The sequence below is a fragment of the Pongo abelii genome, chromosome 2, assembly GCF_028885655.2.
Source record: "Pongo abelii isolate AG06213 chromosome 2, NHGRI_mPonAbe1-v2.0_pri, whole genome shotgun sequence".
NCBI classification, from domain to species: domain Eukaryota; kingdom Metazoa; phylum Chordata; class Mammalia; order Primates; family Hominidae; genus Pongo; species Pongo abelii.
In genome coordinates, this window is record NC_085928.1 from 150,984,105 (window position 1) to 151,009,482 (window position 25,378).

The following is a 25,378-nucleotide window of genomic DNA, read 5'->3' on the forward strand; positions in this document are numbered from 1 at the left end:
GAGTTTAAATTGATAAAGCAATGTTGGAGAGCATTTTGGCTATATCTATTAATAATTTAAATGTCTATACTCCATGCATTTTTACTTCTACCTATTTGCCCTACATCAACAGTTGTACATTTAGAGAAGAGGCATATACAAAGATATATGATGTTGCCTTGTTGGTAAAACAGAATAATTGGAGACGACTTAAATGTACATCTGTAGGAAAATGGATAATATGTTCATATACGTATTCTATAGCAACTAAAAAGAATGAGGTATATCTGTGTTATGAAAGGAAAGAACTCCAGGATGTCTTGTTGGGTAAAAACAGCAAGTTGTAGAATAATATGTGTAGTATCCTATGTATTTTTTTAAATCTCAAAACATTTTACTTTTCTGCATGTAGATGGATAAATACATAAAAAGAGGTCTGAACAGTTGTACAGATAACAGTGATTGCCTCAATGGTGGATAAAGGGAGTTAGCCGGTGCTGGGAAAACTGGCTAGCCATATGTAGAAAGCTGAAACTGGAACCCTTCCTTACACCTTATACAAAAATTAATTCAAGATGGATTAAAGACTTAAATGTTAGACCTAAAACCGTAAAAACCCTAGAAGAAAACCTAGGCAATACCATTTAGGGCATAGGCATGGGCAAGGACTTCATGTCTAAAACACCAAAAGCAATGGCCACAAAAGCCAAAATTGACAAATGGGATCTAATTAAACTAAAGAGCTTCTGCACAGCAAAAGAAACTACCATCAGAGTGAACAGGCAACCTACAGAATGGGAGAAAAATTTTGCAATCTACTCATCTGACAAAGGGCTAATATCCAGAATCTACAAAGAACTCAAACAAATTTACAAGAAAAAAACAACCCCATCAACAAGTGGGCAAAGGATATGAACAGACACTTCTCAAAAGAAGACATTTCTTTTTGAAATGCAGTCAACAGACACATGAAAAAATGCTTATCATCACTGGCCATCAGAGAAATGCAAATCAAAACCACAATGAGATACTATCTCACTCCAGTTAGAATGGCAATCATTAAAAAGTCAGGAAACAACAGGTGCTGGAGAGGATGTGGAGAAATAGGAACACTTTTAAACTGTTGGTGGGACTGTAAACTAGTTCAACTATTGTGGAAGTCAGTGTGGCGATTCCTCAGGGATCTAGAACTAGAAATACCATTTGACCCAGCCATCCCATTACTGGGTATATACCCAAAGGATTATAAATCATGCTGCTACAAAGACACATGCACACGTATGTTTATTGTGGCGCTATTCACAATAGCAAAGACTTGGAACCAACCCAAATGTCCATCAATGATAGACTGGATTAAGAAAATGTGGCACATATACACCATGGAATACTATGCAGCCATAAAAATGGATGAATTCATGTCCTTTGTAGGGACATGGATGAAGCTGGAAACCATCATTCTCAGCAAACGATCGCAAGGACAAAAAACCAAACACCACATGTTCTCACTCATAGGTGGGAATTGAACAATGAGAACACTTGGACACAGGAAGGGGAACATCACACACTAGGGCCTGTCGTGGGGTGGGGGAGAGGGGAGGGGTGAGGGATAACATTAGGAGATATACCTAATGTAAATGACGAATTAATGGGTGCAGCACACCAATATGGCACATGTATACGTACATATGTAACAAACCTGCATGTTGTGCACATGTACCCTAGAACTTAAAGTATAATTAAAAAAAAAAGAGGGAGTTAGCCTTACCTGTAATGGTTTGATTTCCTATAGGGAGTATATTTATATATTATATTATCAAAAGTATTTATATAAATGAACTTGATACAGTATTAATCTTAAGCTGTGCCAGTCTCTGTTGCTCTGCTTTGGAAGACTATCCTATCTGCAAAAACAAGAGTAATCAAATGTTAGGTTTTGTAACATTTTGAGTGCTATAGAAGAAATAAAGTCAACTTTTCTGTTAAGTTTTTTTGGTAACTTCTCATATAATTTCAAACTTACAAATTGTAAGAATAGGCCGAGGAGGGTGGATGGCTTGAGCTCAGGAGTTTAAGACCAGCCTGGGCAACATGGCAAAACCCCATTTCTACAAACGAAAAAAAAAAAAAAATGCCAGGCATAGTGGTGTGTGTCTTTAGCCCTAGCTATTAATACTTGGAATGCTGAGTCCAGAGAATCACTTGAGCCGAGGAGGTTGAGGCTGCGGTGAGCTGAGGTTGCGCCACTGCGCTCCAGCCTGGGTGACAAAGTGAGACCCTGTCTCAAAAAAAAAAAAAAAGTAAGAATAATACAGCAAATTCTTATATACTTTGCCTGTTTGACTAATTGTTTATGTTAGAAAAACTTTTTAAAAATTTAATACATTGTTTCAGAGAAATGTGGTAAAAAGGGTCTGAAAAATTTGATCCTTTAAAATATGACATTTGTGTGAGTGGTACAGAATTTTAGTTTTGAATTTTACAGTTTTATATAAAATATTCTTGGTAGATGGGGTGAACTAATGTTTATTGAGTATTTACTGGTTTCCAGATGTTGTGTTAGGATACTTTGCAAAATATTTCATGTAATCCAATTTCATGAAGAAGATTGTTATTCCTATTTTAGAGAAGAAGCAACATACAGAGGTTATTTGCTCAGGACTGTAAGGGAGCAGAGCCAAGTTTTCAGAAAGTCTTTATGTTACCAAAGCCCACATCCCTTTCTCTACAAAGCTGCCTGTCAGATGATATATTGGAAGGAATTGATGAGTACATTTATATTGTCAAGAAGTTGATAATTACTCCTAAATTGGCTATGGTCTAATGTAATGGATATTCAATAAAATTATGATGTTTGAATGCTATAAGAATTTATCTTCTGGCCTGTCTTGGGGGTTCATGAATGTAATTATTTTAGCTGCCTAACTGCTTATGTGGGTTTGTGTGTACTTTTGAGTGGTTCTTGAATATGTGTACACACATACATACACACACACAGGTATACACATACACACCTTTATATGCTCATGGGTGTAACTTCTTTATGTGTCTAGTTGTCTTTTTTTTGTAGGGGGGTCCAAGATCAATATGAATCCTATTTTGGCCCCCTGGATGCTGTCACCAGAAATAACAGCCATATCCCATATATAGCCTGTCCATGTAGCCCTGAGTTCTGCCAGCGCCTGGCTTTTTGCCTTCCTTTTGTTTGCCATACCAGGCTCTCTTGGTCACCTTGGTAGCCTTGCTAAGCTTCTTGTAGCTATAGGTACCATTGGCTTAGCCCAGAAGAGCTTCCTGCCATATATGTACTTCAGAGTTTGGTTTGCCACTTGAGGAAGGGGTCTGTAGGGAGCTTGTAGATCAGCACACATTCAAAACTGAAACCGGAAGTGGGCAAGGCAAACCACAGGAAGATCCTGCCCGCAACTTGGTGACGTATCTATATAACCCATAGACACTTCCTGGCAATACTTTGTGAAACTTGCCTTTTCGTGTATAGTAGTTTCCTAACTTCTTGTTCTAGACTAAGCTTCAGTCAGAAGTGATTAATATGATAGCAATGTAGATAACTGTATGATAGTTATTGTGCGCATGACTTCCATGCAGCAACCAGCCCCTGATTATGTTCTGTAGACTTTATCACTGAGGAGTTGCAGTGGTATTTATGCGTTTACTTTGACTTTGTCTTGTCACTAGCCATTGTCTTACTTATGTGTCATTGTACTTATATATAGTTCAGGTTTTATACCCACAAAAACCCTTATGATATATTACCACTATATAGGATTGTCTTATTTATGTGGAATTGTACTTATATATAGTTCAGGTTTTATAGCCACACACACACACGAAAAAACAGTTCTTTGCTTCACTGAGTCTCGGCTAGCCACCCAAACTGTGTCATATTCCTAGAGTCCTGTGCCCACTCAAGTGTTTGCTCACTGGTACTACCTCATTTTATCATAGTGGCTTGTTCTTAGGCAGAACCAGATTTCTGGTAGGAGTTATTTAAATGTGTTTTTTTTGTTGTTTTTTTTTTTTTTTTTGAGACGGAGTCTCCCTCTGTCACCAGGCTGGAGTGCAGTGGCGCGATCTCAGCTCACTGCAACCTCCGCCTCCCAGGTTCGACAATTCTCCTGCCTCAGCCTCCCGAATAGCTGGGACTGCAGGTGCGCGCCACCACATCCAGCTAATTTTTGAGTTTTTAGTAGAGGCGGCATTTCGCCATGTTAGCCAGGATGGTCTCAATCTCCTGACCCGCCCACCTCGGCCTCCCAAAGTGCTGGGATTAGAGGCATGAGCCACCGCGCCTGGCCAATGTGTTGATTTTTTAAAGATTACCAATCGAGTGGGATTATAGACTCTTGGATTATTTTACAGATACAAGTCATTTGCCAGGAGTGAGGAAAATTGCTTGACAACTGAGTTATCTCACCATGTTAATTTATGCATTGGAAAACTCTGCTTACTGGTAGATATTCCAGCAGTCACCATATGCCTATTGGTACCATTTCTCATTCTCTGTCTGATTAATATCACAAATGTGTAACTTTCCAGTGGTGTTTTCAAGATGACAGTTAAGGAGCCACTAAGGAAGGAAATAACAGCTACATAACTTTTTTCTTTTCAGTAGTTCTTGGCACTCGCCCCTCCTTTTTTTATTTTTATTTCTTCATACACTGCAGCAATCTGATGTACTCTGAAGGGGGTAAATTTGAGACTCTTTGGAAGGTCTTGTGTGATAAAGACAGTTCTTCTCTTCCTTTCTCCATTCAGAACTGTTAAAGATAAATCAATGGGAGTGTTTTTTTCTTGTGTAAGATTTATTATATACAAAATATTTTTTAAGTGTGTGAAAACTGATTGAATGATAAAGGCTAAGGTAGCATGTTTAAAGCATGGTTTTCTGCTACTTTTCTACTAATCACTTAACCTCTCTGAGCCTCAGCTTCCTTGTCTACAAATTAGGAATAGTAGTTTTACTAATCATATAGCATGGTTGTGAAAAGGTTAAATGACTTGGTATACTGCCTGGCATTTTGTGCTCAGTTAAGTGTTGGTTCTAACATGAGCAGTAGTGATACTCATAAAGTATCTTTTCATAGTTTTCTTAATGTATAACTTATTTGATCGAAATGTACTGGAGTATTCGTACTTACATGTATATCCAGTTCTTGTAGTGTTCATCAGGTTAAACTGGCAATAAATATTAATATCTGAAAGCATTAGAAATCAGTGTTACTCTGTGCTTTTTAAATTTCAAGTGTTGTCTCTCAGATTTTATTTTTTTATTTTTTATTTTTTTTGTCTCTCAGATTTTAGAGCTATGGAGAACCTAGAAGATTAACTGGCTAAGGAGCTGGAAACTCAAATATACACAGACCAGGTATAATGCAGTAAAGCCCAGCAGAGATTATTATGATTTAGTGAGATACCCCTGTCTGCAGTTTCCACTCAAAATCATTTTGCCAGATTTTGATTATTAAAGAGAAACCAGAAATACAAATTTATTGTTAGCTCTCATTTTCTAGATGGTCACAAATTATTTTTTAAATTTGGTGCAGGCCAAACAAATCTCTGGCTAGCCAACCTCAGATTTGTATCCTCATTTTAGAGATGTGGAGCTTGAGGTATGAAGGTTGGACGTGTTTCCATGTATTTCCTATAATAGAAATGCATTGATTCTGTAACAAAGGACTCATTTTAAAAAATGACCTCCTCTGTTATACCCAGTTGTTATATTACAGGTTATTTTTGGTCAGGAGCTAATGGCTTGGATGAAGGGAATTGTATATAGATGCTAATTTTTAAGAATGTCTAGCCAAGAAAGGACACTAATAGTTACTATCCATTGAATTGTGCCAAGCACTTTACCTTAGTTAATACTCACAACAATCTTGAAGCATTATAGTTACCTCTTTTTACATAGGAGGTTGAGAGTAAGGACATACAGGTAGTTAAATGCAAAGTTCATGTTGAAACGCAGATGTCTGCCTCCGTAATGCATTCATTTAACTTGCTATACTATACTAGTACTGTATATGTTTTTATAATTATGCATACCTTTTATCATATTGCAAAAATTGAAGTTAAACTTTAGAAGAAAATTTCAAAGACCTTATGATATATTACCATTATATAGGATTGTCTTATTTATGTGTAATTAGATTGGCACAACAGCATTTTAATTTTACTTTAAACTAGTCAATACCAGAGACTATATCATATTTTTAAATATGCATTAGATTCATTCTTTCTCACTCTTTTTTTGTTGTTGTTGTTGCAAATGTAAATGACAAAATGTGCATATTTTATATCTTTTCATCACCTGAAGTTCTACTGTTCTGTTTAGGTTGATATTTCTGTTGCTGGTTGAGCATTCCAAATCTCAAAGTCCAAAATCCCAAATGCTCCAGGGGGCAAAACTGAGCACCAACATGATTCTCAAAGGAAATATTCATTGGAGCATTTCAGATTTTCGGATTTGGGATGCACAACTGTTAAGTATATATAATGCAAAATTTCAAAATGTAAAAACATTTGAAATCTGAAATACTTCTGGTCCTAAGCTTTTCGGATAAGGGATATTCGATCTGTATTAGAACATTATATTCTGAGTCATTCAAGCCAGTTAATGCCAAATTCTGTGGATTCTGTCTCCATAGTATCTCTTCTATTTTTTCTTTCCTCCTATCTCCCTTTGTTACCTTAATGTAGGCTCTTCAAACTATCAGAGTACTTTTCCTGAAGTATGAACCACACAGAAATCTTTAGCGAACCTTGTTGCCTACTGAATAAAGTTAAACCTTAGCTTGGCATTTTAGGTTCTCTGTTTGATACTAGCTGTCCTTTATAATCTTTTTCCCTCTCATTCCCCCTTCATCTCTCTTTATGCTTTAGTCAGTTTATACTATTCACTGCCTCCTCGATGGTGCTCTTCTTGTTGCCACCCTCCAGAACTTGTTCATGTTATGCCTTCCTCCTGGAATGTTATCCTCCGATCCCCAATTTCTGTATTTTGAAAATATATATCATTCAGATGAGTTATTGTGAAGATTAAGTAAAATAATATATATTAAGTCAATGAAAAATCTCTGTGTAATACACGTATTAATTTATTCAGTAAGTGGTAGCTATTATTATGATTTGGCTTTCTCTCACCCCAAATAATCCTTAACTTTGGATCATCTTGTCCAGGACCCTGGCCCTTTGCAGTTTTTCTAGGGGATTAATCCCACTGGGACCCATGTTGGCTCCTACCCTTGTACTTCAGGTAACCTTTGAAGTAGACCTGGACCTACTACATCTCTTTCAGATGGGAATAGTTTCTCAGCACAGCTGTATTCAGAAAGACCTTAAGAGTTGAATGGAAAGACTCTAGGCTTTGGAGTTTGATTTATGCCAGATAACCTTACCAGCTATGTAACTGAATTTTTTTTTCTTAATTTATGAAAGGGAATAGTAATGCTTATCTCACAGGGTTGTTGTACCGATCAAATGACACATTTGAGAAAATGTTTAACACTGTCTTGGAGCATCTAACTACTTAATAAATCTTTATCTTCTTTTCTGTCTTATCCCTGTAGTGTCCTCCCCTAGGACATGAAGAAACATACATGCAAACCTTCAGGTATAAATGCATGCACATAATCCTCAAACATCCACATAGGCGCATATGTACATACTCACATACATGAACAGAAGCATATACATCAGAATCTCTACCTTTGATAGTAGCCTGATATTGGAATTTTTGTCCTAGATAAAATTTATATGGTAGGATTTGAATTTACTGTCTGATGACTGTTACATGGAATCATTGATCTTGTACATAGAGAGTTGGCTGTTTTTCCGTTTCTGTTAATCTTAACAGTTTTGATTTGATGGTGTTTATCTTTTGTGCTTTAAACTATTTACTTTTTAACAATATCTAAAAGCTGCTGTTTTCTATAGTTACATGTCTCTCCTCTTTTTTCTGGTATTTATGCAGAAGTTACTTTCTCAATGAAGCCTTCCTTGAGCTACCTCATTTCTTGTGGTGCCCATAGTTATTAGTATTAGGCCATACATTTTTACTTATTTATCTTATTTGTTGTCGATCTCTGCATGTGTGTTAGCCTAATAAGGACACAGACTTTTTGTCTGTTTTGCTCACTGTCATATCCTAGCAGCTTAGTAGGTACTCAGTAAATATTTGAATGTGTGAACTTCAGCACTGGTTTATTTTCAAAACGTCTCTGTATTAATACAATAAAGATTCTTTAAGTGCTTTTGGTAACTGTATACAGGAGACTTTTTAAAAAATCTTTGGAGTAGTTGACATAAATCAACTTAAATGAAATAGAAAAAAGGAGCTTACATACAATTGTATGGTTTGTGGTGTGGTATTGGAACCTCTTTTTTGCCCATGCCAAAGTTATATACACACGCATTGATACTTATTCAGCAGCTGTTTCATTATATATTTTATGCTAAGGATGGTGCTAAGAATCCCTTTCCTCAAGAATTTTATAGTTCAGTGAAGAGACAAGCAAACTGCCTTTGCTTGGTTGTGTCTCATCTTTACCACCTCAAAACATTAGAGAGCCCTGAGGCTCAGTCTTCAAATTTCTTTTCTATATTTGCTCCCATTGTGATTTTGTATTGTCTCTTGGTTTTGTAAATTTTATGTACTTACTGGTGATTCTCAAATTTTATCTCTATCCAGGACCCTTTGTCCTTGGACACATTGTCTGCACTTGGATATATAAGGCATCTCAGATTTAATATTCAATACAGTCTCTTGAATTTAGTCCCCAACAAGAGGCTATGTCTCTAGAAATAGCATCTCTATTCATCCAGCTGCTCAGACTAAAACTCTTAGAAGTCATTCTTGACTACTCTATTTCTCACACCCTACAGTAAATCCTGTTGGCTCCATCTTCAAAATACATGCCCAAATGACCCATTCTCTCCAGACCCGTGTCTGCTCTGCCCCTCCCCTGACCTGCAAGTTTTCGCTCATCGAGATTACTACAGTAGCCTCCTATCTAGTCACCTGCTTCTACCTTTCCCCTCTGCATTGATTTTAAAACAAAAAAATCTTGCCATTTTTATGCTCAAAATCCTTCAAAACCTTACCATCTCACACACAAAAAAAGCCTAAGACTTTCCAGTGCCTGTAAGACCTTATTTAACCTGCCTCTTCCGGTACCCTTACTCCCTCTCTTACTATCTCCTCCCTCTCCCCACTTTGCGTATTGCTTTGTAGCCATACTGCCCTCCTTGCCACTCCTCCAGTGTGCTAAACTATCCTGTCTCAGGGCCTTTGCACATTTTATTCTTTCTGCCTGTCCATCTCCTTCCCCAGATATCTGTATGGCTTATACCCTTAATGACTTCCTTCAGGTATCTGCTTAAATATTTTAATTGAAAGGCCTTCCCTGCTTCCCTATATAAAATAACATTGACCTCCTCCCTGTCTCTACCCTCTGGGCCTGCCATTCCCTAACTCTTAACCTGCTTTGTTTTCTTGAATAGCAATAAATATTTGTTTCTTCCATGACAATAAATACTATATGCTTATTTAAGAGTTTGTGGTATTTGTCGTCCCTGTATGTATTGTACAACAGTTTCGTATGGGCAGAGACCTGTTTTTATTCACTGTTATATCCCCAGCACTTAGAACAGTGCCTTGTGTGTTTAGGCACTTAGTAAATATTTGTTGAATGAAATGCAACAAGTACAAAACAATATGATCACTGTAGTAGAGATGCAAGGTACAGTAGAAACACATGGGAAAGAGTGACATGACTACCTAGGAATTGAGGAAGACTTTACAAAGATGCCCTTAAGCAGAGCTCTTTGGAGAGAAAAACAGGTAGGGCATTTCATACAAAGAAAATAGCATTGCAGATACACAGAGGAATGAGAGAACAGTGTGTTCAAGGAACTAAAATATAGTACTGCTACAGCATAATTTGTAGGGGGTAAAGATGAAGTAGATGAGGCTGAACATGTAGTAGATAGCACCTGATCATGGAGGGATGGAGGGTTTTTGTGCCAGACTAAGGAATTTTAGATTTTGTCCTGCCAAGTGGGCAGTGGTAGATAGTGTGAGCCATTGAAGACTTCTGAGCAAGGGATGTTTTATTTATATTTATTTATACGTGTCTGTGTGTGTGTGTGTGTGTGTGTGTGTGTGTACGTATTAAAAAGGTAACTGTAGCAACAATGTGAAGGTTGAGTATCAAAGCTAAACACAGCATTTTCTTTAAGATATGTATGATTTAGGAAAATATGATGTAGAAAAACAATTACTATCACATGTGGGCGAGAGGATATTTCATTTTATGTTTGGACAAAATCATGGATGTATAGTGGGAAGATGTTCTTGGCATACTTGTAGTACATTTGTGAAAGAGAAGAAATGCACAATGGAGGATTATTCTGTTTATCTTTGAAAATCCACCCTTTAAGAAAGAAGACTTTAAAAAATTAGTTAACAGTTATGTTGTAAGTCATAATGTACACTAGAAAAGTGCTTAAGGAGTACCAGTTATGAATCAACAAGAAAAGATGTTACAGAATAAAATAAATTGTGCTTGAATGTCAACCTCCTTTCTTCATAGAGGAACAGTTGGCTGTCGTTGATGTACCTCCTGATCTTGATTTATTGTTGAAGGAAATAGTGACAGTTGTACACACAATCAAATCTATACTGTTTGCTATGGGAACAATGTATCTGCCTTTGTAGGACAAATGTCTGCTTTTGCATATTGCAGGACTCCGCATGCACAGAATTTTTGAAATGAGGGATGAACTATAAAAACATTTCTTCCTTTCATTCAAATGCAAGTAAAAACCATTTTTATTATTTCAGCTGGCTTGCTTGTGTCATATCTTAGCAATATATTGAATTTCTTGAATACTTTATTCGTATTAATTTAGGGTCAAACTATGATTTGTGAATTTAAGGATAAAATAGAGGCACCCAAAATGGTGCACACGATTTGAATGTTAAGAATTTGGATTTGGCACTCCCAGCCAGGCATGGTAGCTCACGCCTATAATCCCAGCACTTTGGGAGGCCAAGGCAGGCAGATCTCTCGAACCCAGGAGTTCAAGACCAGCCTGGGCAACATGGCAAAACCCTGTCTCTCCATAAAATACAAAGCAAATTAGTCAGGCATGGTGGTATGTGTCTGTAGTCCCAGCTACTCGGAAGGCTGAGGTGACAGAATCACGTGAGTCCAGGAAGGCGAGGCTGCAGTGAGCCATGATTGTGCCACTGCACTCCAGCCTGGGCGACAGAGCAAGACCCTGTCTCAAAAAAAAAAAAAAAAAAGAAAAGAATTTGGCATTCCAAATTCATGAAAATATGAATACTGTATTATTGAATATATTTTTAAAATTTTATCCAAATGCTACAGAAGGTGAAGAAATATTTTGTGAAAGTATATACAACTATATATAGAGTTAAGATCCATTTCCCAAGTTAAAGGATTCCCTTTTTAAGTGTGCTGCTATTCAACTCACTATCTGATGGAACAATGAAAATAATTTTCAGTGAAAAATTGCTTTGTAATTTCTGAGTCCATGTTTGATCCAGATAGCCACGTGTAGCTGGCAGATTTACCCAACCATGATGACCAGTAACTCAAGGTGGGATTTTCTAATTTGTTGGAAACAAAGATTAGAAAAGAATTGAGATTAGGTGACAGCATCAACTGTAGTTAGTTTAAGCAGAAAGAGATTTAATAAAAAAATTTTAAGTGGCTTATAAAATTGTTGACAAGACTGAAGAAACAGACTCTAGATCTAGAAAAAGCCACGTTGCATCTAGGCCACCAAGAGCCTCTTTTAGGATCCTCTTTTAGGATTATTGTCTCTTTTAGGATCAGAAAGGCTTTTGCAGAATTGTGAAACTGTAACTTTTAGATGCCTGTCTTAGAACCTTGCCACCTCTCCACGATCAGGAGTCTACTACTATTAGGAAATAGCCATTAGCAAGCAGCCACCTTCATCAGTAAGCCATTGTCGTTGCTGGCCCTAGAGCCAAGCCCTGCCTACCACAACCTGTACTGCAGAATGGACGCCTTGTGCCTTTCTTAATATTCATGAAATCTGTGACTGAATACTAGGACTTCTACAAATACTGCTGCAGAACATGAACATCTCCATGACAATGTTTGCTAGTAAAGCAACCCAAACTCAACCTCCCTTCTCTTCTGTCCTTAAAATTTCTAGTGAGTGCATCTGATTGGTGGAACTTAAATCACATTTACAACTCTAGCCACAAGAGAGGCTGGGAAATGTATTTTTTAACTTTCTCTTCAGCACAGGAAGACATACACTGAAGGAGGTTGAAATGGATGTTGAACAGTAATCTACCATATTTACTGCAGATTTAGAACCTGATTCTCCTTAAGGTTGGCTGTCATTAAACGGGCTATAGATAAGTTGAGAAAGTTTGTAAATAATACCATCAAACAATGTTGAGAAACTCATTTGTTTCTTTGTATATTTTTATTGTTTTATAATGACAACATTAAAAAGAAAAACTAGAATTTGTCCTTCACTCTATGATGAATTAAGTGGGCTGTGGATACCAAAAGTTTCCTCACGTTTAAGATGTGGTTAGTGGATAAAAAGCCCAAAAGAGGGAGTATAAGAAAAACCCTCATAAAAGGTTACCTGAGCTGAGGAAAGGTTAGTGTTGTCAAATAATGAAGAGTGGTCAAATAAGGTGGGACTGAAAAGCAGTGATATGATTTGGGCACTTAATATTAGTGGTTTTTTGGGGTTTTTTTTCTTTCTTTACTATTGAGACAGGGTCTTGCTCTTTTGTCCCAGGCTGGAGTGCAGTGGCGCAGTCTCGGCTCACTGCAACTCCCATCCCCTGGGCTCAAGCCATCCTCACACCTCAGCCTCCCAAGTAGCTGGGACCACAGGCATGCACCACCACGCCTGGCTAATTTTTTGTATTTTTAGTAGAGATGAGGTCTCACCGTGTTGCCAAGGCTGGTTTCGAAATCCTGTGCTCAAGCAGTTTGCCCACCTTGGCCTCCCAAAGTGTTGGGATTACAGGCATGACCACTGCGCCCAACCTGTTAGTGTTCTTCAAGTTTCTAAACAAGAAGTAGAGAAGTAGGATAAGAGGGCAAGTTGCAGGTTTAGGCTGTGAGTTGAAGGGAACACTTGAAAGCAGAGATTATAGAATAAGTTTTCAAGAAATTTGGCAATAGATTTTTTTTTTTTTTTGGTCCAAGGCACATGCTCATTTATATACCAGAATTGGCTAGAGTTCATGAGGCCCTGAACAAATATCACACACAAGCAAGTACAATCTTCCAAAGTTCTTTACTTTTGTCTTTTTGTGTAGCTTGATGTAAAGTGTGGCTCTTAACATATTCTCTTTATGCTTAGAGATGTAATAGGTACAACATTATTTTTATTATATCTGTAACCATTACTTCCTTTTTGATTATGTTGTTTATAAAGTGCCAATTAATCACTACTATAGTTTGGAGTTACAGTATCTGACTTAACATATTTGTACAATTGATTGTTGAGCCGGGCATTGATTAGATGAATTAACTTTCAACAAAGTTTATTTGAACTTCAGTCAGTGGTGGATATTTAAGAAGTACAGATTATGATAACTGCTTTTATAGGAAAGGATGCTTGGTACATTTTTTCATATTGCATAGAACTTACATTTTTATGTATTCTGGATAAATATCTGATAATGTCAGATTCATTGGATTCTTCAAAATAACCTCACTTTCTCTCTCTTAAGAGGGAGAGGGAAGTAGAATATGTGTAAATTTATATAATATTGTTTTCTCAAAACTGCACTTATGTGAATGAAACAGAAACATGTTCAGGGACAGTTAGTGTTTCAAATTCTCTCAATTAGATATGGAGCATATTTATTATGGAGCATATTAAGTAGAGAATTATTATGATCTAATTCCAAATTTTTTATATTTTAGGTCCTATATTGTGACCTAGTTGGACTTTTGTTTAAAAAAAAGTCTAAATTATGCAGAAGGGAGATGTCAGAGAAAAAGGAGAGGCTGAAGAACAAGAAGGCTGAAAGTAATGAAAATAGAATTGCTAGACAGTGTCCTGGAGGGAGAAGAGGGAATGGGGTAGAGAGAGCACAGGTAAACGGATGAGCTTTGGATGAGAAGAGGAATAACTAGTCTTTGGAGGAAGAGGAAAACGGATGAATACCGGTTCACATATAGATTATTTTTCTTAGCGACCTGGTTTATTTGTAAGGACTAACCCATTTTAGGCAGTTAATTAAATTAATCATTTAAAAGGTGAGATTCCTCGATTCTGACTTGAGATGGACATAAATTTGTTTATTCTGTTTAAGTGGTAACTTTATTTTTTAAAAAAATCTTTTAGTGACAGATTTAATAAGTATCTTACTGGTACTATTCCATTGGTTTTCTTATTTTAATTTTATAAATAATTTGTTTACTGAGTTTTTTTATAGGTGCTTCTTAGGTTTCTAATAGACTTCTCTAAAATATATTGGTTTAAATGGCCTTTAAAGTTGATAAGCAGAAAGATACTTCAGTTTATCTAGTCCAAACCTTCATCAGGAAAGCTGTGATTGAGTGATTTGTCTGAAGTCATACAGCCACTTAGTAGCAGAGTAACAGAGGAATATTGGTTTTATGGTTCTTGGGGGTAATGCTGTTTCCCTTATGCCAACTGATTGCATAAGGGAACTAGTGTACTGATTTCAGCACCCATATTTGTGTATGTCCTTTGAGCTAGAGTATCAAAGCGCTTCAAAACTAGACTTTTTAGGTTATTTAATATTCCTTCAACAAATGTTTCTCAGCTGTCTACTGTATGACAGTCACTGTTTAAGATCTTGAAGATCAACAAGTTCTTGGGCCTCAAGAATGAGGGAACCAAAAAATAAACACTGAATTAAAAATGAACAGAAATTTAGATAATTATCGGTGCTATCAAAGAAACAAAATGGAGAAATAGAATATGGTAGCAGAACTATGTGCTTTAGATAGAATAGTCAAGGACGATTTCTCTGAGTTAGTGATATTTGAGCTGAGACTGAATGATAAGGAACTAGCCATTGAAGATCTCTAGGAGTGTAGCATTCCAGACAAAAGCCCTAAACTTGAACATGATGTGGCACAGTTGATGAATGAAAAAAACTAAACACTGACCGGGGTTGGGGGAATGGAAGGAGAAGAGATCAGAGAGACCATTAAGTAGCGCTTTGTAGACTGTGGTATAGAAAGATAATTTTATTCTAAGTGAAATGGTGTGGTATTGGAGGAGGGGAGTGAGTGAGTAACCTAAAGAATGTGTTTCAAATATCACACTGCTTGATGGAGAATGGATTGTGTAGGAGGGCCAAAAGTGGAAGCAGGGGCACCAGTTAGGCAACTTTCATGTTTGTTCAAATAAAAGATTGTGGTGGCTTGGGCTTGGTGATTCTAGTCAAGGCAAAGAGAACTGGTTGGATTTGGGATTTATTTTGGAGGTCTGCTGGATTTGCTAAGAGACTGGGTATGGGAGTTTGGGGAAGTAGAGAATGGTGAGAGTAAGAGAGAAAAATGGAAGACTGGGGAAAGGGCACATTTTAGGGAAAGAAATCAGATGGTTTTTCTGGGACTTGTTAAATTTGAAATGCCTACTGGATATCCAAGGAGACAGTTGAATAGTCACATCTAGTGTTTGTTGAGGAGAGTTAGACTTGATGTTGCAGATCTGGGAGGTGTTAGCATTAACACCATATACTGCAGAGTTGGCAAAGAGAAGGAAGAGAAGGTGGTTTGGAATTGAGGCATTGCATGTTTAGAGGTAGGGAGGGGGAGAAGTCAGCAGAGAGCCAGTGATGTAGGAGAAAAGTCAGAAATACTGTGTTGTGGAAGCCAAGAGAAGAGAGCATTTTAAAGAGGGATATTAATGTTCACTTGGGTTAAATCATGCTGCCTGGCCGGGTATGATGAAAACAGAGAAGTGACTGTTGATTTGGCAATGTGGAAGGCATTACTGTCCTCAGCTAGAGCAGTTTTAGTGTCATGGTGGGGTCAGAAGCTGATTGAAGAGGGTTGAAGAATGAATGGAAGGTAAGAAAGATGAGACAATGACTAGAGATGATGCTTTTAAGAAGTTTTTTTTCCTTTTCTTTTTGTGTGTTTTTTTAAGTTGAGAAATTCCCATCATCGTTTATATGCTGATGGGAATTTCCTTTCCACTAGAGAGGAAAATTAATGGTGATTCGGGAAAGAAAGATTAATTGTGGAGTAAAGTCCTTGAGGTAGCACTGGTGGAATGGGATAGAGAGCACAAGTAGAGGGATTGCCCTTTCATAGGAGTGGGGGTGCAATTACGTAATATAAAAAAGGGACCTCAAGTCACTTTACACACAGCCCCACCCTTCAGTCTTACCAGTCTCCTTTAGACCAGCTTGATCTTTCTCTAATCACTAGTGTTTTTTTTTTCTGTGCCACATTAATATGTTCTTTCAGATTGAAGTCATCTTATATAAGGCTTAGTATGAAGCAGTTGATGATATTTAATAACAATTTTAAATTTTATGCCAACAGGTGAAGCAAAAAATTTATTGCCATATCTTGGACCCCACAAAATGAGAGATTGTTTCTGTACCATAAATTTGGACCAGGAAGAAGTTTATCGTACCCAAGTTGTGGAAAAATCTTTAAGGTTGGTAGAAAAATTGGTAAATTATAATTTTTACTATATGGATTGGTAAATATTATGCATTTTCCAGATTATAATAATCAAGAAGACAAGATAGAAACAGTGCTTGCTTTCATGTGGCTTTTCATTGCCTCAAAATGTGTCTTCCTCTTAATTGTTCCTAATTTTATCTTTGTTTTCTGGAGAAAAGTTTTTTCACATGACAGGCTAAATATTGCCTATTTGTTTGAACTTTCCTCAAAGTACATCTTTATTTTATTTATCTAAAGAATAAGTTACTTAAAGTTCATACAAGTTGCTTAACTTAGTAGTGCATTATCAGGGAATGAATTCTCAGATAGATGTCTCATCTTTGAAAGTGTAATTGCCCTTTGAGAGTATCATATTAAATTCTAATTCATAAAATTGGAATATACCACCTCTGCACCGTAGCAATGTGAACATAATTCTGGTGCAGAGCTGTGCTGAGAATCTTGTTCAGAGACAAAAGTCAAAATAAGGAGGCCGGGCATGGTGGCTCACGCTTGTAATCCCAGCACTTTGGGAGGCAGATGCGGGCAGATCACCTGAGGTCAGAAGTTCGAGACCAGCTCGGGCAACATGGTGAAACCCCGTCTCTACGAAAAATACAAAAATTAGTTGGGCGTGGTGCTGGGTGCCTGTAATCCCAGCTACTTGGGAGGCTGAGGCAGGAGAATCGCTTGAGCCCAGGGTGTGGAGGTTGCAGTGAGCCAAGATTATGCCATTGGACTCTAGCCTGGGCAACAAGAGTGAAACTCCATCTCAGAAAAAAAAGCAAAAAACAAAAAACAAGGTGTGGGGTGTTATTGGAATGAGCATGTGGTGGATGAAATATTGAATGCCATGCCTTATCTGAATCATATTTTAGGTCAGTTGTATTTTAGGGATCTGTTTTTTTTTGGTGCCTTTTTAAAAATACCTTTCTTTTACATTTGCCTTTGAAGTTTCCCTTTATGTCTTTATTTTCATTGTTTATAATTTTAAATATCTATTGAATTCTTCTTAGAAAAGGTATTGTATAAAACTGAAAATAGTAGCCCAAAAACATTTCAAGTAGTAAACTTGAAATCTTTAGTCTTAATTCTCATATTGTTCTAATTTGGCTTTAGAATGTACTTTAAACATAATATTTGAATGTCGATGTGATATATAAAGGAAATTCTGCATTTATAATTGTTTATAAAATAATGCAAAGAGATACATACCTACACGTCTTGTCTTTCATATCATGTTTTCATATCATATTTGACTAATAGTTCTTTTTGCATTGATTTCTGTGTTGAAATTAATTAGAAGGCTCTAGTTACTTTGTGAGACCAACTTTTAAAAGTTATAGTTTGGTTACATTTGAAGGGAAAAACATAGTGACAAAAGTTCACCAGGCATTTTAACAACTAAAAAGCTGAACCAACCGTTTTCTAGACAAGATCAGATATGACTTCTGTAGGAGTGTTTTACTTTATATTTCAGCTTCTCATTTAGTTATGACATCATAAAGATACTGCATTTCATAGTGATATTTCTAGAGAATCTTTTTGTTCTTTAAACTTTCTCGGGAAAGAGGTACACTTGACAAAAGCAACTGTCATTTCAGAGATTCACATCTTCATAGAAGAGTCATAGAAGAATAAATATATCAAAATGGCATTCTTAAAATGAACTTATAAAAATAAGCTTTGCAACATGGGGATGGGCAAAGATTTCTTGCTTTGAATGCAAGAAGCACCACTAATTATAAAAGATGAAAATTGGTAAATTAGATTTTATCAAACTTGGAGGCTCCTTTTGTTTAAAAGACACTGTCAAGAAAATTAAATGGCAAGCCACACCTGGGAGAAAGTATTCTGACAAAAGACTTGTATCCAGAATTTATTTAAAAACAAAAGAAGACAGATGGCCGTTTAAAATATGGGGAGAATACTTAAACAGATATTTCAGAAAAGATACAGCCAAGAGCACATGAAAAGGTATTGGACATTGTTAGTCATCAGGAAATCAATTTAAAACCATTTTTGTCACTATAGATTCTAGAACATAATCTGCAGTGATAGAAATCCTATCACTGGTTGCCTGTAAGAATATGGTGGGAGTGATTGCAGAGTCACAAGGGAACCTTCTGGAGAGATAAAAATGTTTTGTATCTTGATTATAAGGTAGAGATTACATAGGTGTATACATTTATCATGTTACATTCACTAGAATAGCTAAAGTTAAAGACTGTCAATACCAAGATGTGGAACAACTGGAGCATTGCTGTTAGGAGTGTAAAACAGTACAACCACTTTGAAAACAGTTTGACAGTTTCTTGTAAATTACACATTCACCTGCCTTTTAACTCAGCAATTGCACTCTCAGTAATCAAAAGCATGTGTCTAGAAAAAGCTTTGTATAAGAATGTTCATAGCAGCTTTACTTTTGATAGCCCAAACTGGAAACAACTCAAATAACATCACTAGGAGAATGGATTTGGAATGCAATGGAATACTATGCAGCAATTAAAACAGTTGAACTACTGTATACACAACAACATCGAAAAAATCTCACAGACATTAAGCTGCATGAACAAAGCTGGACATGAGTACATACCATATGATTCTATTTATGTGAGATTTTAGGATAGATGTATAGTGATAGAAAACACATCACAGGTTGGGGCAGGTATGGTGGGGTAACTGAAGGAGAGGTGTAAGAGAACTTTCTGGGGAGATAGCAGTGTCCTATATTTTGATTGGGGTGGAAGCTACACAGTTGTATAAATTTATCAGAAGTCATCAACCTCTATACTTTAAATTGGATTTTTATTGTTTGTAACTTATAGCTCAATAAAATTGATTTAAAAATAGCTTGTTTTAATTTTTTAAAAATATTTTTTAAAGTTGATTTTAAAATTGCATATTTTAATTTTTTAAAAATAGCTTAATTTTTAAAAAAATTTTGAAGTAAACTTTCACATAACATTGGCTGTTTTAGGTATTATGTATTGTAAATAATACAGCTTTACACATTTCTAAGACAAGGATGGTATGAATGACACTATCCTCACCTCTCAAATGGTCCACCTTAGGTGAGCATGACCCCAGGCAGTTACTGTATCTTCTATTCACAGGACTGCTGAAAAGCTGTTGCCAGAACTCATACTGGCAACTTAGATCCCCTCAGTGTTCAGCTTGGTTTGTATAGAACTTAGTTGAAATTTAGCATTGAGAATTATCTTGGGGCTTTTCAAATTCTTTTCAATGGCGTTTTAGTCCATAATTTCATTAACTTTATTGAAAGTGATATTATTTGGCCAGGAACATTGGCTCACTCCTGTAATCCCAGTACTTTGGGAGGCTGAGGCGGGTGGATCACAAGGTCAAGAGATTGAGACCATCCTCCTGGCCAACATGGTGAAACCCCATCTCTACATACAAAAATTAGCTGGGCGTGGTGGCATGTGCTTGTAGTCCCAGCTACTCGGGAGGCTGAGGCAGGAGAATCGCTTGAAACTGGGAGCTGGAGGTTGTGGTGAGCTGAGATCACGCCACTGGACTCCAGCCTGGCAACAGAGCAAGACTCTGTCTCAAAAAAAAAAAAAAAAAAAGAAAGTGATATTATCATTCTCAGCAAACTATCGCAAAGACAAAAAAACCAAACACTGCATGTTCTCACTCATAGGTGGGAATTGAACAGTGAGAACACTTGGACACAGGAAGGGGAGCATCACACACCGGGGCCTGTTGTGGGGTGGGGGGAGGGGGGAGGGATAGCATTAGAAGATATACCTAATGTAAATGACGAGTTAATGGGTGCAGCACACCAACATGGCACATGTATACATATGTAACAAACCTGCACGTTGTGAACATGTACCCTAGAACTTAAAGTATAATAAAATATATATATTAAAAAAAGAAAGTGATATTATTTGAGTATTTATACAATTATTATTGAAAGTGATATTAATTATTATTTAATTATTTTATATTATTTGAAGTAATGAGCTTTCCTTTTCTTTCTAGCCCATTTTTCAGTGAAGAATTTTACTTTGAGATTCCAAGAACTTTCCAGTATTTGTCTTTCTATGTTTATGATAAGAATGTTTTACAAAGAGATCTCCGTATAGGTATGTACTATTCATAATTATCTTTAATCACAATGTTAATGTTTATATTCATTCGTTCTCTTAGTATAGTTTTGAAAACTGCAGAATAATATATGCTCAACATCTCTGATCTTTTTCTCTAGACTACATGTTCATTTGTGAAATTTCATTTTTAATTTGTATGTTCAGCTTATATGACACTTTCTCAGGGAGGCCTTTGCAGCTCCCCTAGTCACTATGTCATATGTTTTTATAATACCTGATGGTTCCCTTTCCATGGTACTCATTATGCTTATTCATTAGTTGGCTGTTTCATATCTAGGTTCTCTAGTTAAATGTGATATTTAAAAGAGCAGGGACTCTTTTTTTTTTTGGACACAGAATCTTGCTCTGTCTCCCAGGCTGGACTGCAGTGGTGCGATCTTGGCTCACTGCAACCTCTACTTCCCAGGTTCAAGCGATTTCTCCTGTCTCAGCCTCCTGAGTAGCTGGGATTACAGGTGCGTGCCACCACCCCTAGCCAATTTTTGTATTTTTAGTAGAAACAGGGTTTCACCATGTTGGCCAGGCTGGTCTTAAACTCCTGCAGGAGATCTACCTGCCTCGGCCTCCCAAAGTGTTAGGATTACAGGCATGAGCCACCGCGCCCGGCCGGGCAGGGACTCTTTCTTACGGAGCACCTTACATTTAGTAAGTGTTGGGTAAGTATTTGTTTAGTGGTTCAAATAATGTTTTTATAGAAAGACTGCAGTTTTGATCCTTCCAAAGAACATCTGTTGTTGAGGTTTTTCTAATAGAAGTAATAATTCGCTTTAATCTATTTATACCTTATCTTCCTGTCTGTATTAGTGACTGTATTAGTCCATTCTCACACTGCCATAAAGACATACCTGAGACTGGGTAATTTATAAAGAATATAGGTTTATTGGCTCACAGTTTTTCAGGCTGTACAGGCTTCTGCTTTTGGAAGGCCTCAGGAAACCTACATGAGTGGAAGGCAAAGGGGAAGCAAGCACATCTTCACATGGCTGGCAGGAAAGAGGAGAGTTGGGACGTGCTACACACTTTTACAATAACCAGATCTCATGAGAACTCACTGTCATGAGAACAGCAAGGGGTTGTCTGCCCCCATGATTCAGTCACCTTATGCCAGGCCCCTCCTCCAACAGTGGGATTACAGTTTGCCATGACATTTTCGTGGGGACACAGAGTCAAACCGTATCAGTGACCAATAAATATATTTCTCTCTCTCTTTTTTTTTTTTTTTATGAGACGGAGTCTCGCTCTGTCGCCCAGGCTGGATGGAGTACAGTGGTGCGATCTCAGCTCACTGCAAGCTCCGCCTCCTGGGTTCACGCTATTCTCCTGCCACAGCCTCCCAAATAGCTGGGCCTACAGGTGCCCACCACCACGCCCGACTAATTTTTTTGTATTTTTAGTAGAGATGGGGTTTCACCGTGTTAGCCAGGATGGTCTCAATCTCCTGACCTTGTGATCTGCCCACCTCGGCCTCCCAAAGCGCTGGGATTACAGGCATCAGCCACTGCGCCCGGCCAACAAATATATTTCTTAAATAATTGTCAGACTAGAGTGTGATCTGTGGGCATGAACTAGAACAGAGCTAACTGGCCACATATGTGTCACATTCCTGATCTTTGCACCACTATCTTTGTATTTTAATCATAGGCAGAGGTCTAATTTACATTTATTCTCTTTCTTTTTAGTATCCTAAATTTCATCTCTATTTCCTTTTTTATTTGAAATATGGTCAAGTCTCCTACAGCTTAAAAAATTAAGCATTATTTGGCCAGGTGCAGTGGCTCATGCCTGTAATCCCAGCACTTTGAGAGGCTGAGGTGGGCAGATCTCGAGGTCAGGAGTTCAAGACGAGCCTGGCCAATGTGGTGAAACCCTGTCTCTACTAAAAATACAAAAATTAGCCTGGAGTGGCGGTGCGCACCTGTAGTCCCAGCTACTCAGGAGGCTGAGGCAGAAGAATCGCTTGAATCCGGGAGGCAGAGGTTGCAGTGAGCTGAGGTTGCGCCACTGTGCTCCAGCCTCGGCAACAGAGCGAGACACTGTCTCAAAAAAAAAAAAAAAAAAATTAAGCGTTGTCTTTGTCCTCTTAACTAACTTCTGATGTTTCTCTGTGTTTGATATTTAACTCCTTAACAAATGGTCTGTGTCAGTCCTCTGCTTGCTACTTATTTCTTTTAAAATCTCGATAATCTGACTTCTTTGTTTTTTTGATAAACCTTTCTTGAAATTTGCCAACGTCATTTTAATCAAATAACCTTTAAAACAATATATTTTTCTTAATTATAAAACTATTATATGTTCTTAGTGTCTGGTAGTGATTCTCTACAGAAACAACTACAGTTAATAATTCGGTGTATTTCTTCCATTCTTTATTTCATACATTTGTATGACTACATTTTATTCAGATTTTTTCCTTTTCAATTAATATCATAGTGATCCTTTCCCCATATCATTAATATTTGTCAAAACTATTTGTTACATAATATCCTTTATAGAAAAGTATTTTATTTTAACCACATCCTTGTTGGTGAACATTTACATTTCCAAATTTTGGGCATCCTCAATGGTGTTGCTATGAACAAATGTCCTTTGGCATAAATTTTTGCATGTCTCTTTTTCCCAGGATAAATTCCTAGAAGTGAAAATACTGAGTCAAGGGGTATGAACATTTTTATGATTTCCTCTGTAAATTTCTGTATTGCCCCTCTGCCCCACACAGTATCATGCTAATATGGACGACAGAAATGTTGTACTAATTTACATTTCCTCAAAGATGTCATGGGCATAACCATTTTACCACCCCCTGGCCATTTTTCCATATTATCATTGAAAAAAATTTGTCAATGTGGTAGGTGAAAAATAACACATTATTATTTTAATGTGTGTTTTCTGATTTTGAAGGAATTTGAGGAATTTTTCATGTGTTTATTGGTATTTACATTTTTCTTCTGTGAATTGATTGCTCATTCCTTTGCCTATTTTTCTTTTGGTTGGAGTTCTAACATTTATCCGTAAGCCTTCTTATTTTTAGATATGTTAACTTTTGTCAGCTATATACATACCAAATACTCTGTCTCACAAAAGGCATTTTCTTCATTTTTATTGTTATCTGCCTCTGTGTCACATTTCACTCTCTGGATTGCTTATTCAGTTTGTTGAAAGTGAAAGAAAAGACATTTTCATGGTGGTGTATTTTTTTAGATGTGTTTCTCCCTCTGACAGCTTCTTATATGCAGGCTCTTCTGTTTCTAGCAAACCGTTGATTATAGACCACCCTTGAAGCTGTATCCTCAATTCAGTTTAACATTTACCAAACACTTCTCTGTGGCACACAAAGGATGGGACTTTTAAGATGAGTAAGACTCGTTGCTCATTAGAGAGGCAGACTTCTAGTCTAATACTAATGTATTAATACTAATATATTAGGGTCTGTGCTGGAGATATGAACAGATTACTTAGAGAGAATAGTAGAGAGAACAGCTCATTTTATTTGGTAGGGAGTAACAGAGACTACATACATAGGTAGGAAAAGGAAGAACAATTTCTTTTCTTTTTTTTTTTGAGATGGAGTCTTGCTCTGTTGCCCAGGCTGGAGTGCAGTGACGTGATCTCCGTTCACTGCAACCTCCACCTCCTGGGTTCAAGCGATTCTCCTGCCTCAGCCTCCAAGTAGCTGGGATTACAGGCATGCAACACCACACCCAGCTAATTTTTGTATTTTTAGTAGAGACGGGGTTTCACCATGTCGGCCAGGCTGGTCTCGAACTCCTGACCTCATGATCCGCCTGCCTTGGCCTCCCAAAATGCTGGGATTACAGGTGTGAGCCACCGCGCCCCACCAGGAAGAACAGTTTCCAGGTGACAGGGATTGGCAGAAGCAGAGGGGGAAAAATGAATCATGTTTGTGGTGTACCTGCTGGAGGAGGGTGATAGAAGCTGAGGATATAAATTGGGACCAAACTGATGAACCCTAGAAACCATTCTTAATTCCAAAAGCTAAGGAACTTGGACTTTATTCTGTAGACAGTGGTTTTGAACCTTTTGAGAATGTATGTAACTATATATAACTGGAGTGTGTCTGTGTGTGTGTTATATAATATACATGCATTTGTACTGCTAGAAACAGAAGAATCTGCATATTGTATTATATCATATATAGTTATAGTTACATACACAGTTATATATATATATGCACACACATACACATACACTTATATACACAGATATATATACACACACAATTATACATACGCAGATATTATATATTCTAATTTAAATATATAATCTATATACATCGAGTTTGTAGTACAGTTGTAGGCCATAAGAAGTTGTTGATTTGGAATAGGGAGCGGTTAGAGGCAGGAAGATCAACAGGTATGCTGTTATCAAATGAAATGAGTTAGGGCAGTTGCAGTGGAAATACAGATGAGGGAATGTACTTCAGGGGTTTCAAATAGGGCATAGGGACCAAGATGAACAGGAGATGTGAAAAGGAGAAGAGTTTAAAATGGTCTTGTTTGTATGGCTGTCATTAAATTAGATAAAGAACACAGCAAGAAC

General features: G+C 37.2%; 1 protein-coding gene across 3 annotated transcripts in view; it reads left to right on the forward strand.

The window, feature by feature from the left end:
• Positions 1-25,378, forward strand: part of RASA2 (RAS p21 protein activator 2) — a 129,150-nt gene that overhangs the window by 8,616 nt on the left and 95,156 nt on the right. For 2 of the 3 annotated variants that reach the window (XM_024244968.3, XM_024244969.3), the window contains exons 2-3: positions 16,560-16,677; positions 20,697-20,800. In XM_024244968.3, the coding sequence (XP_024100736.1) occupies positions 16,560-16,677; positions 20,697-20,800 (222 nt within the window). Of the gene's footprint in view, positions 1-5,278; positions 5,363-16,559; positions 16,678-20,696; positions 20,801-25,378 lie in introns of those variants that run through there. The other variant, XM_054552761.2, reaches the window with a different exon arrangement.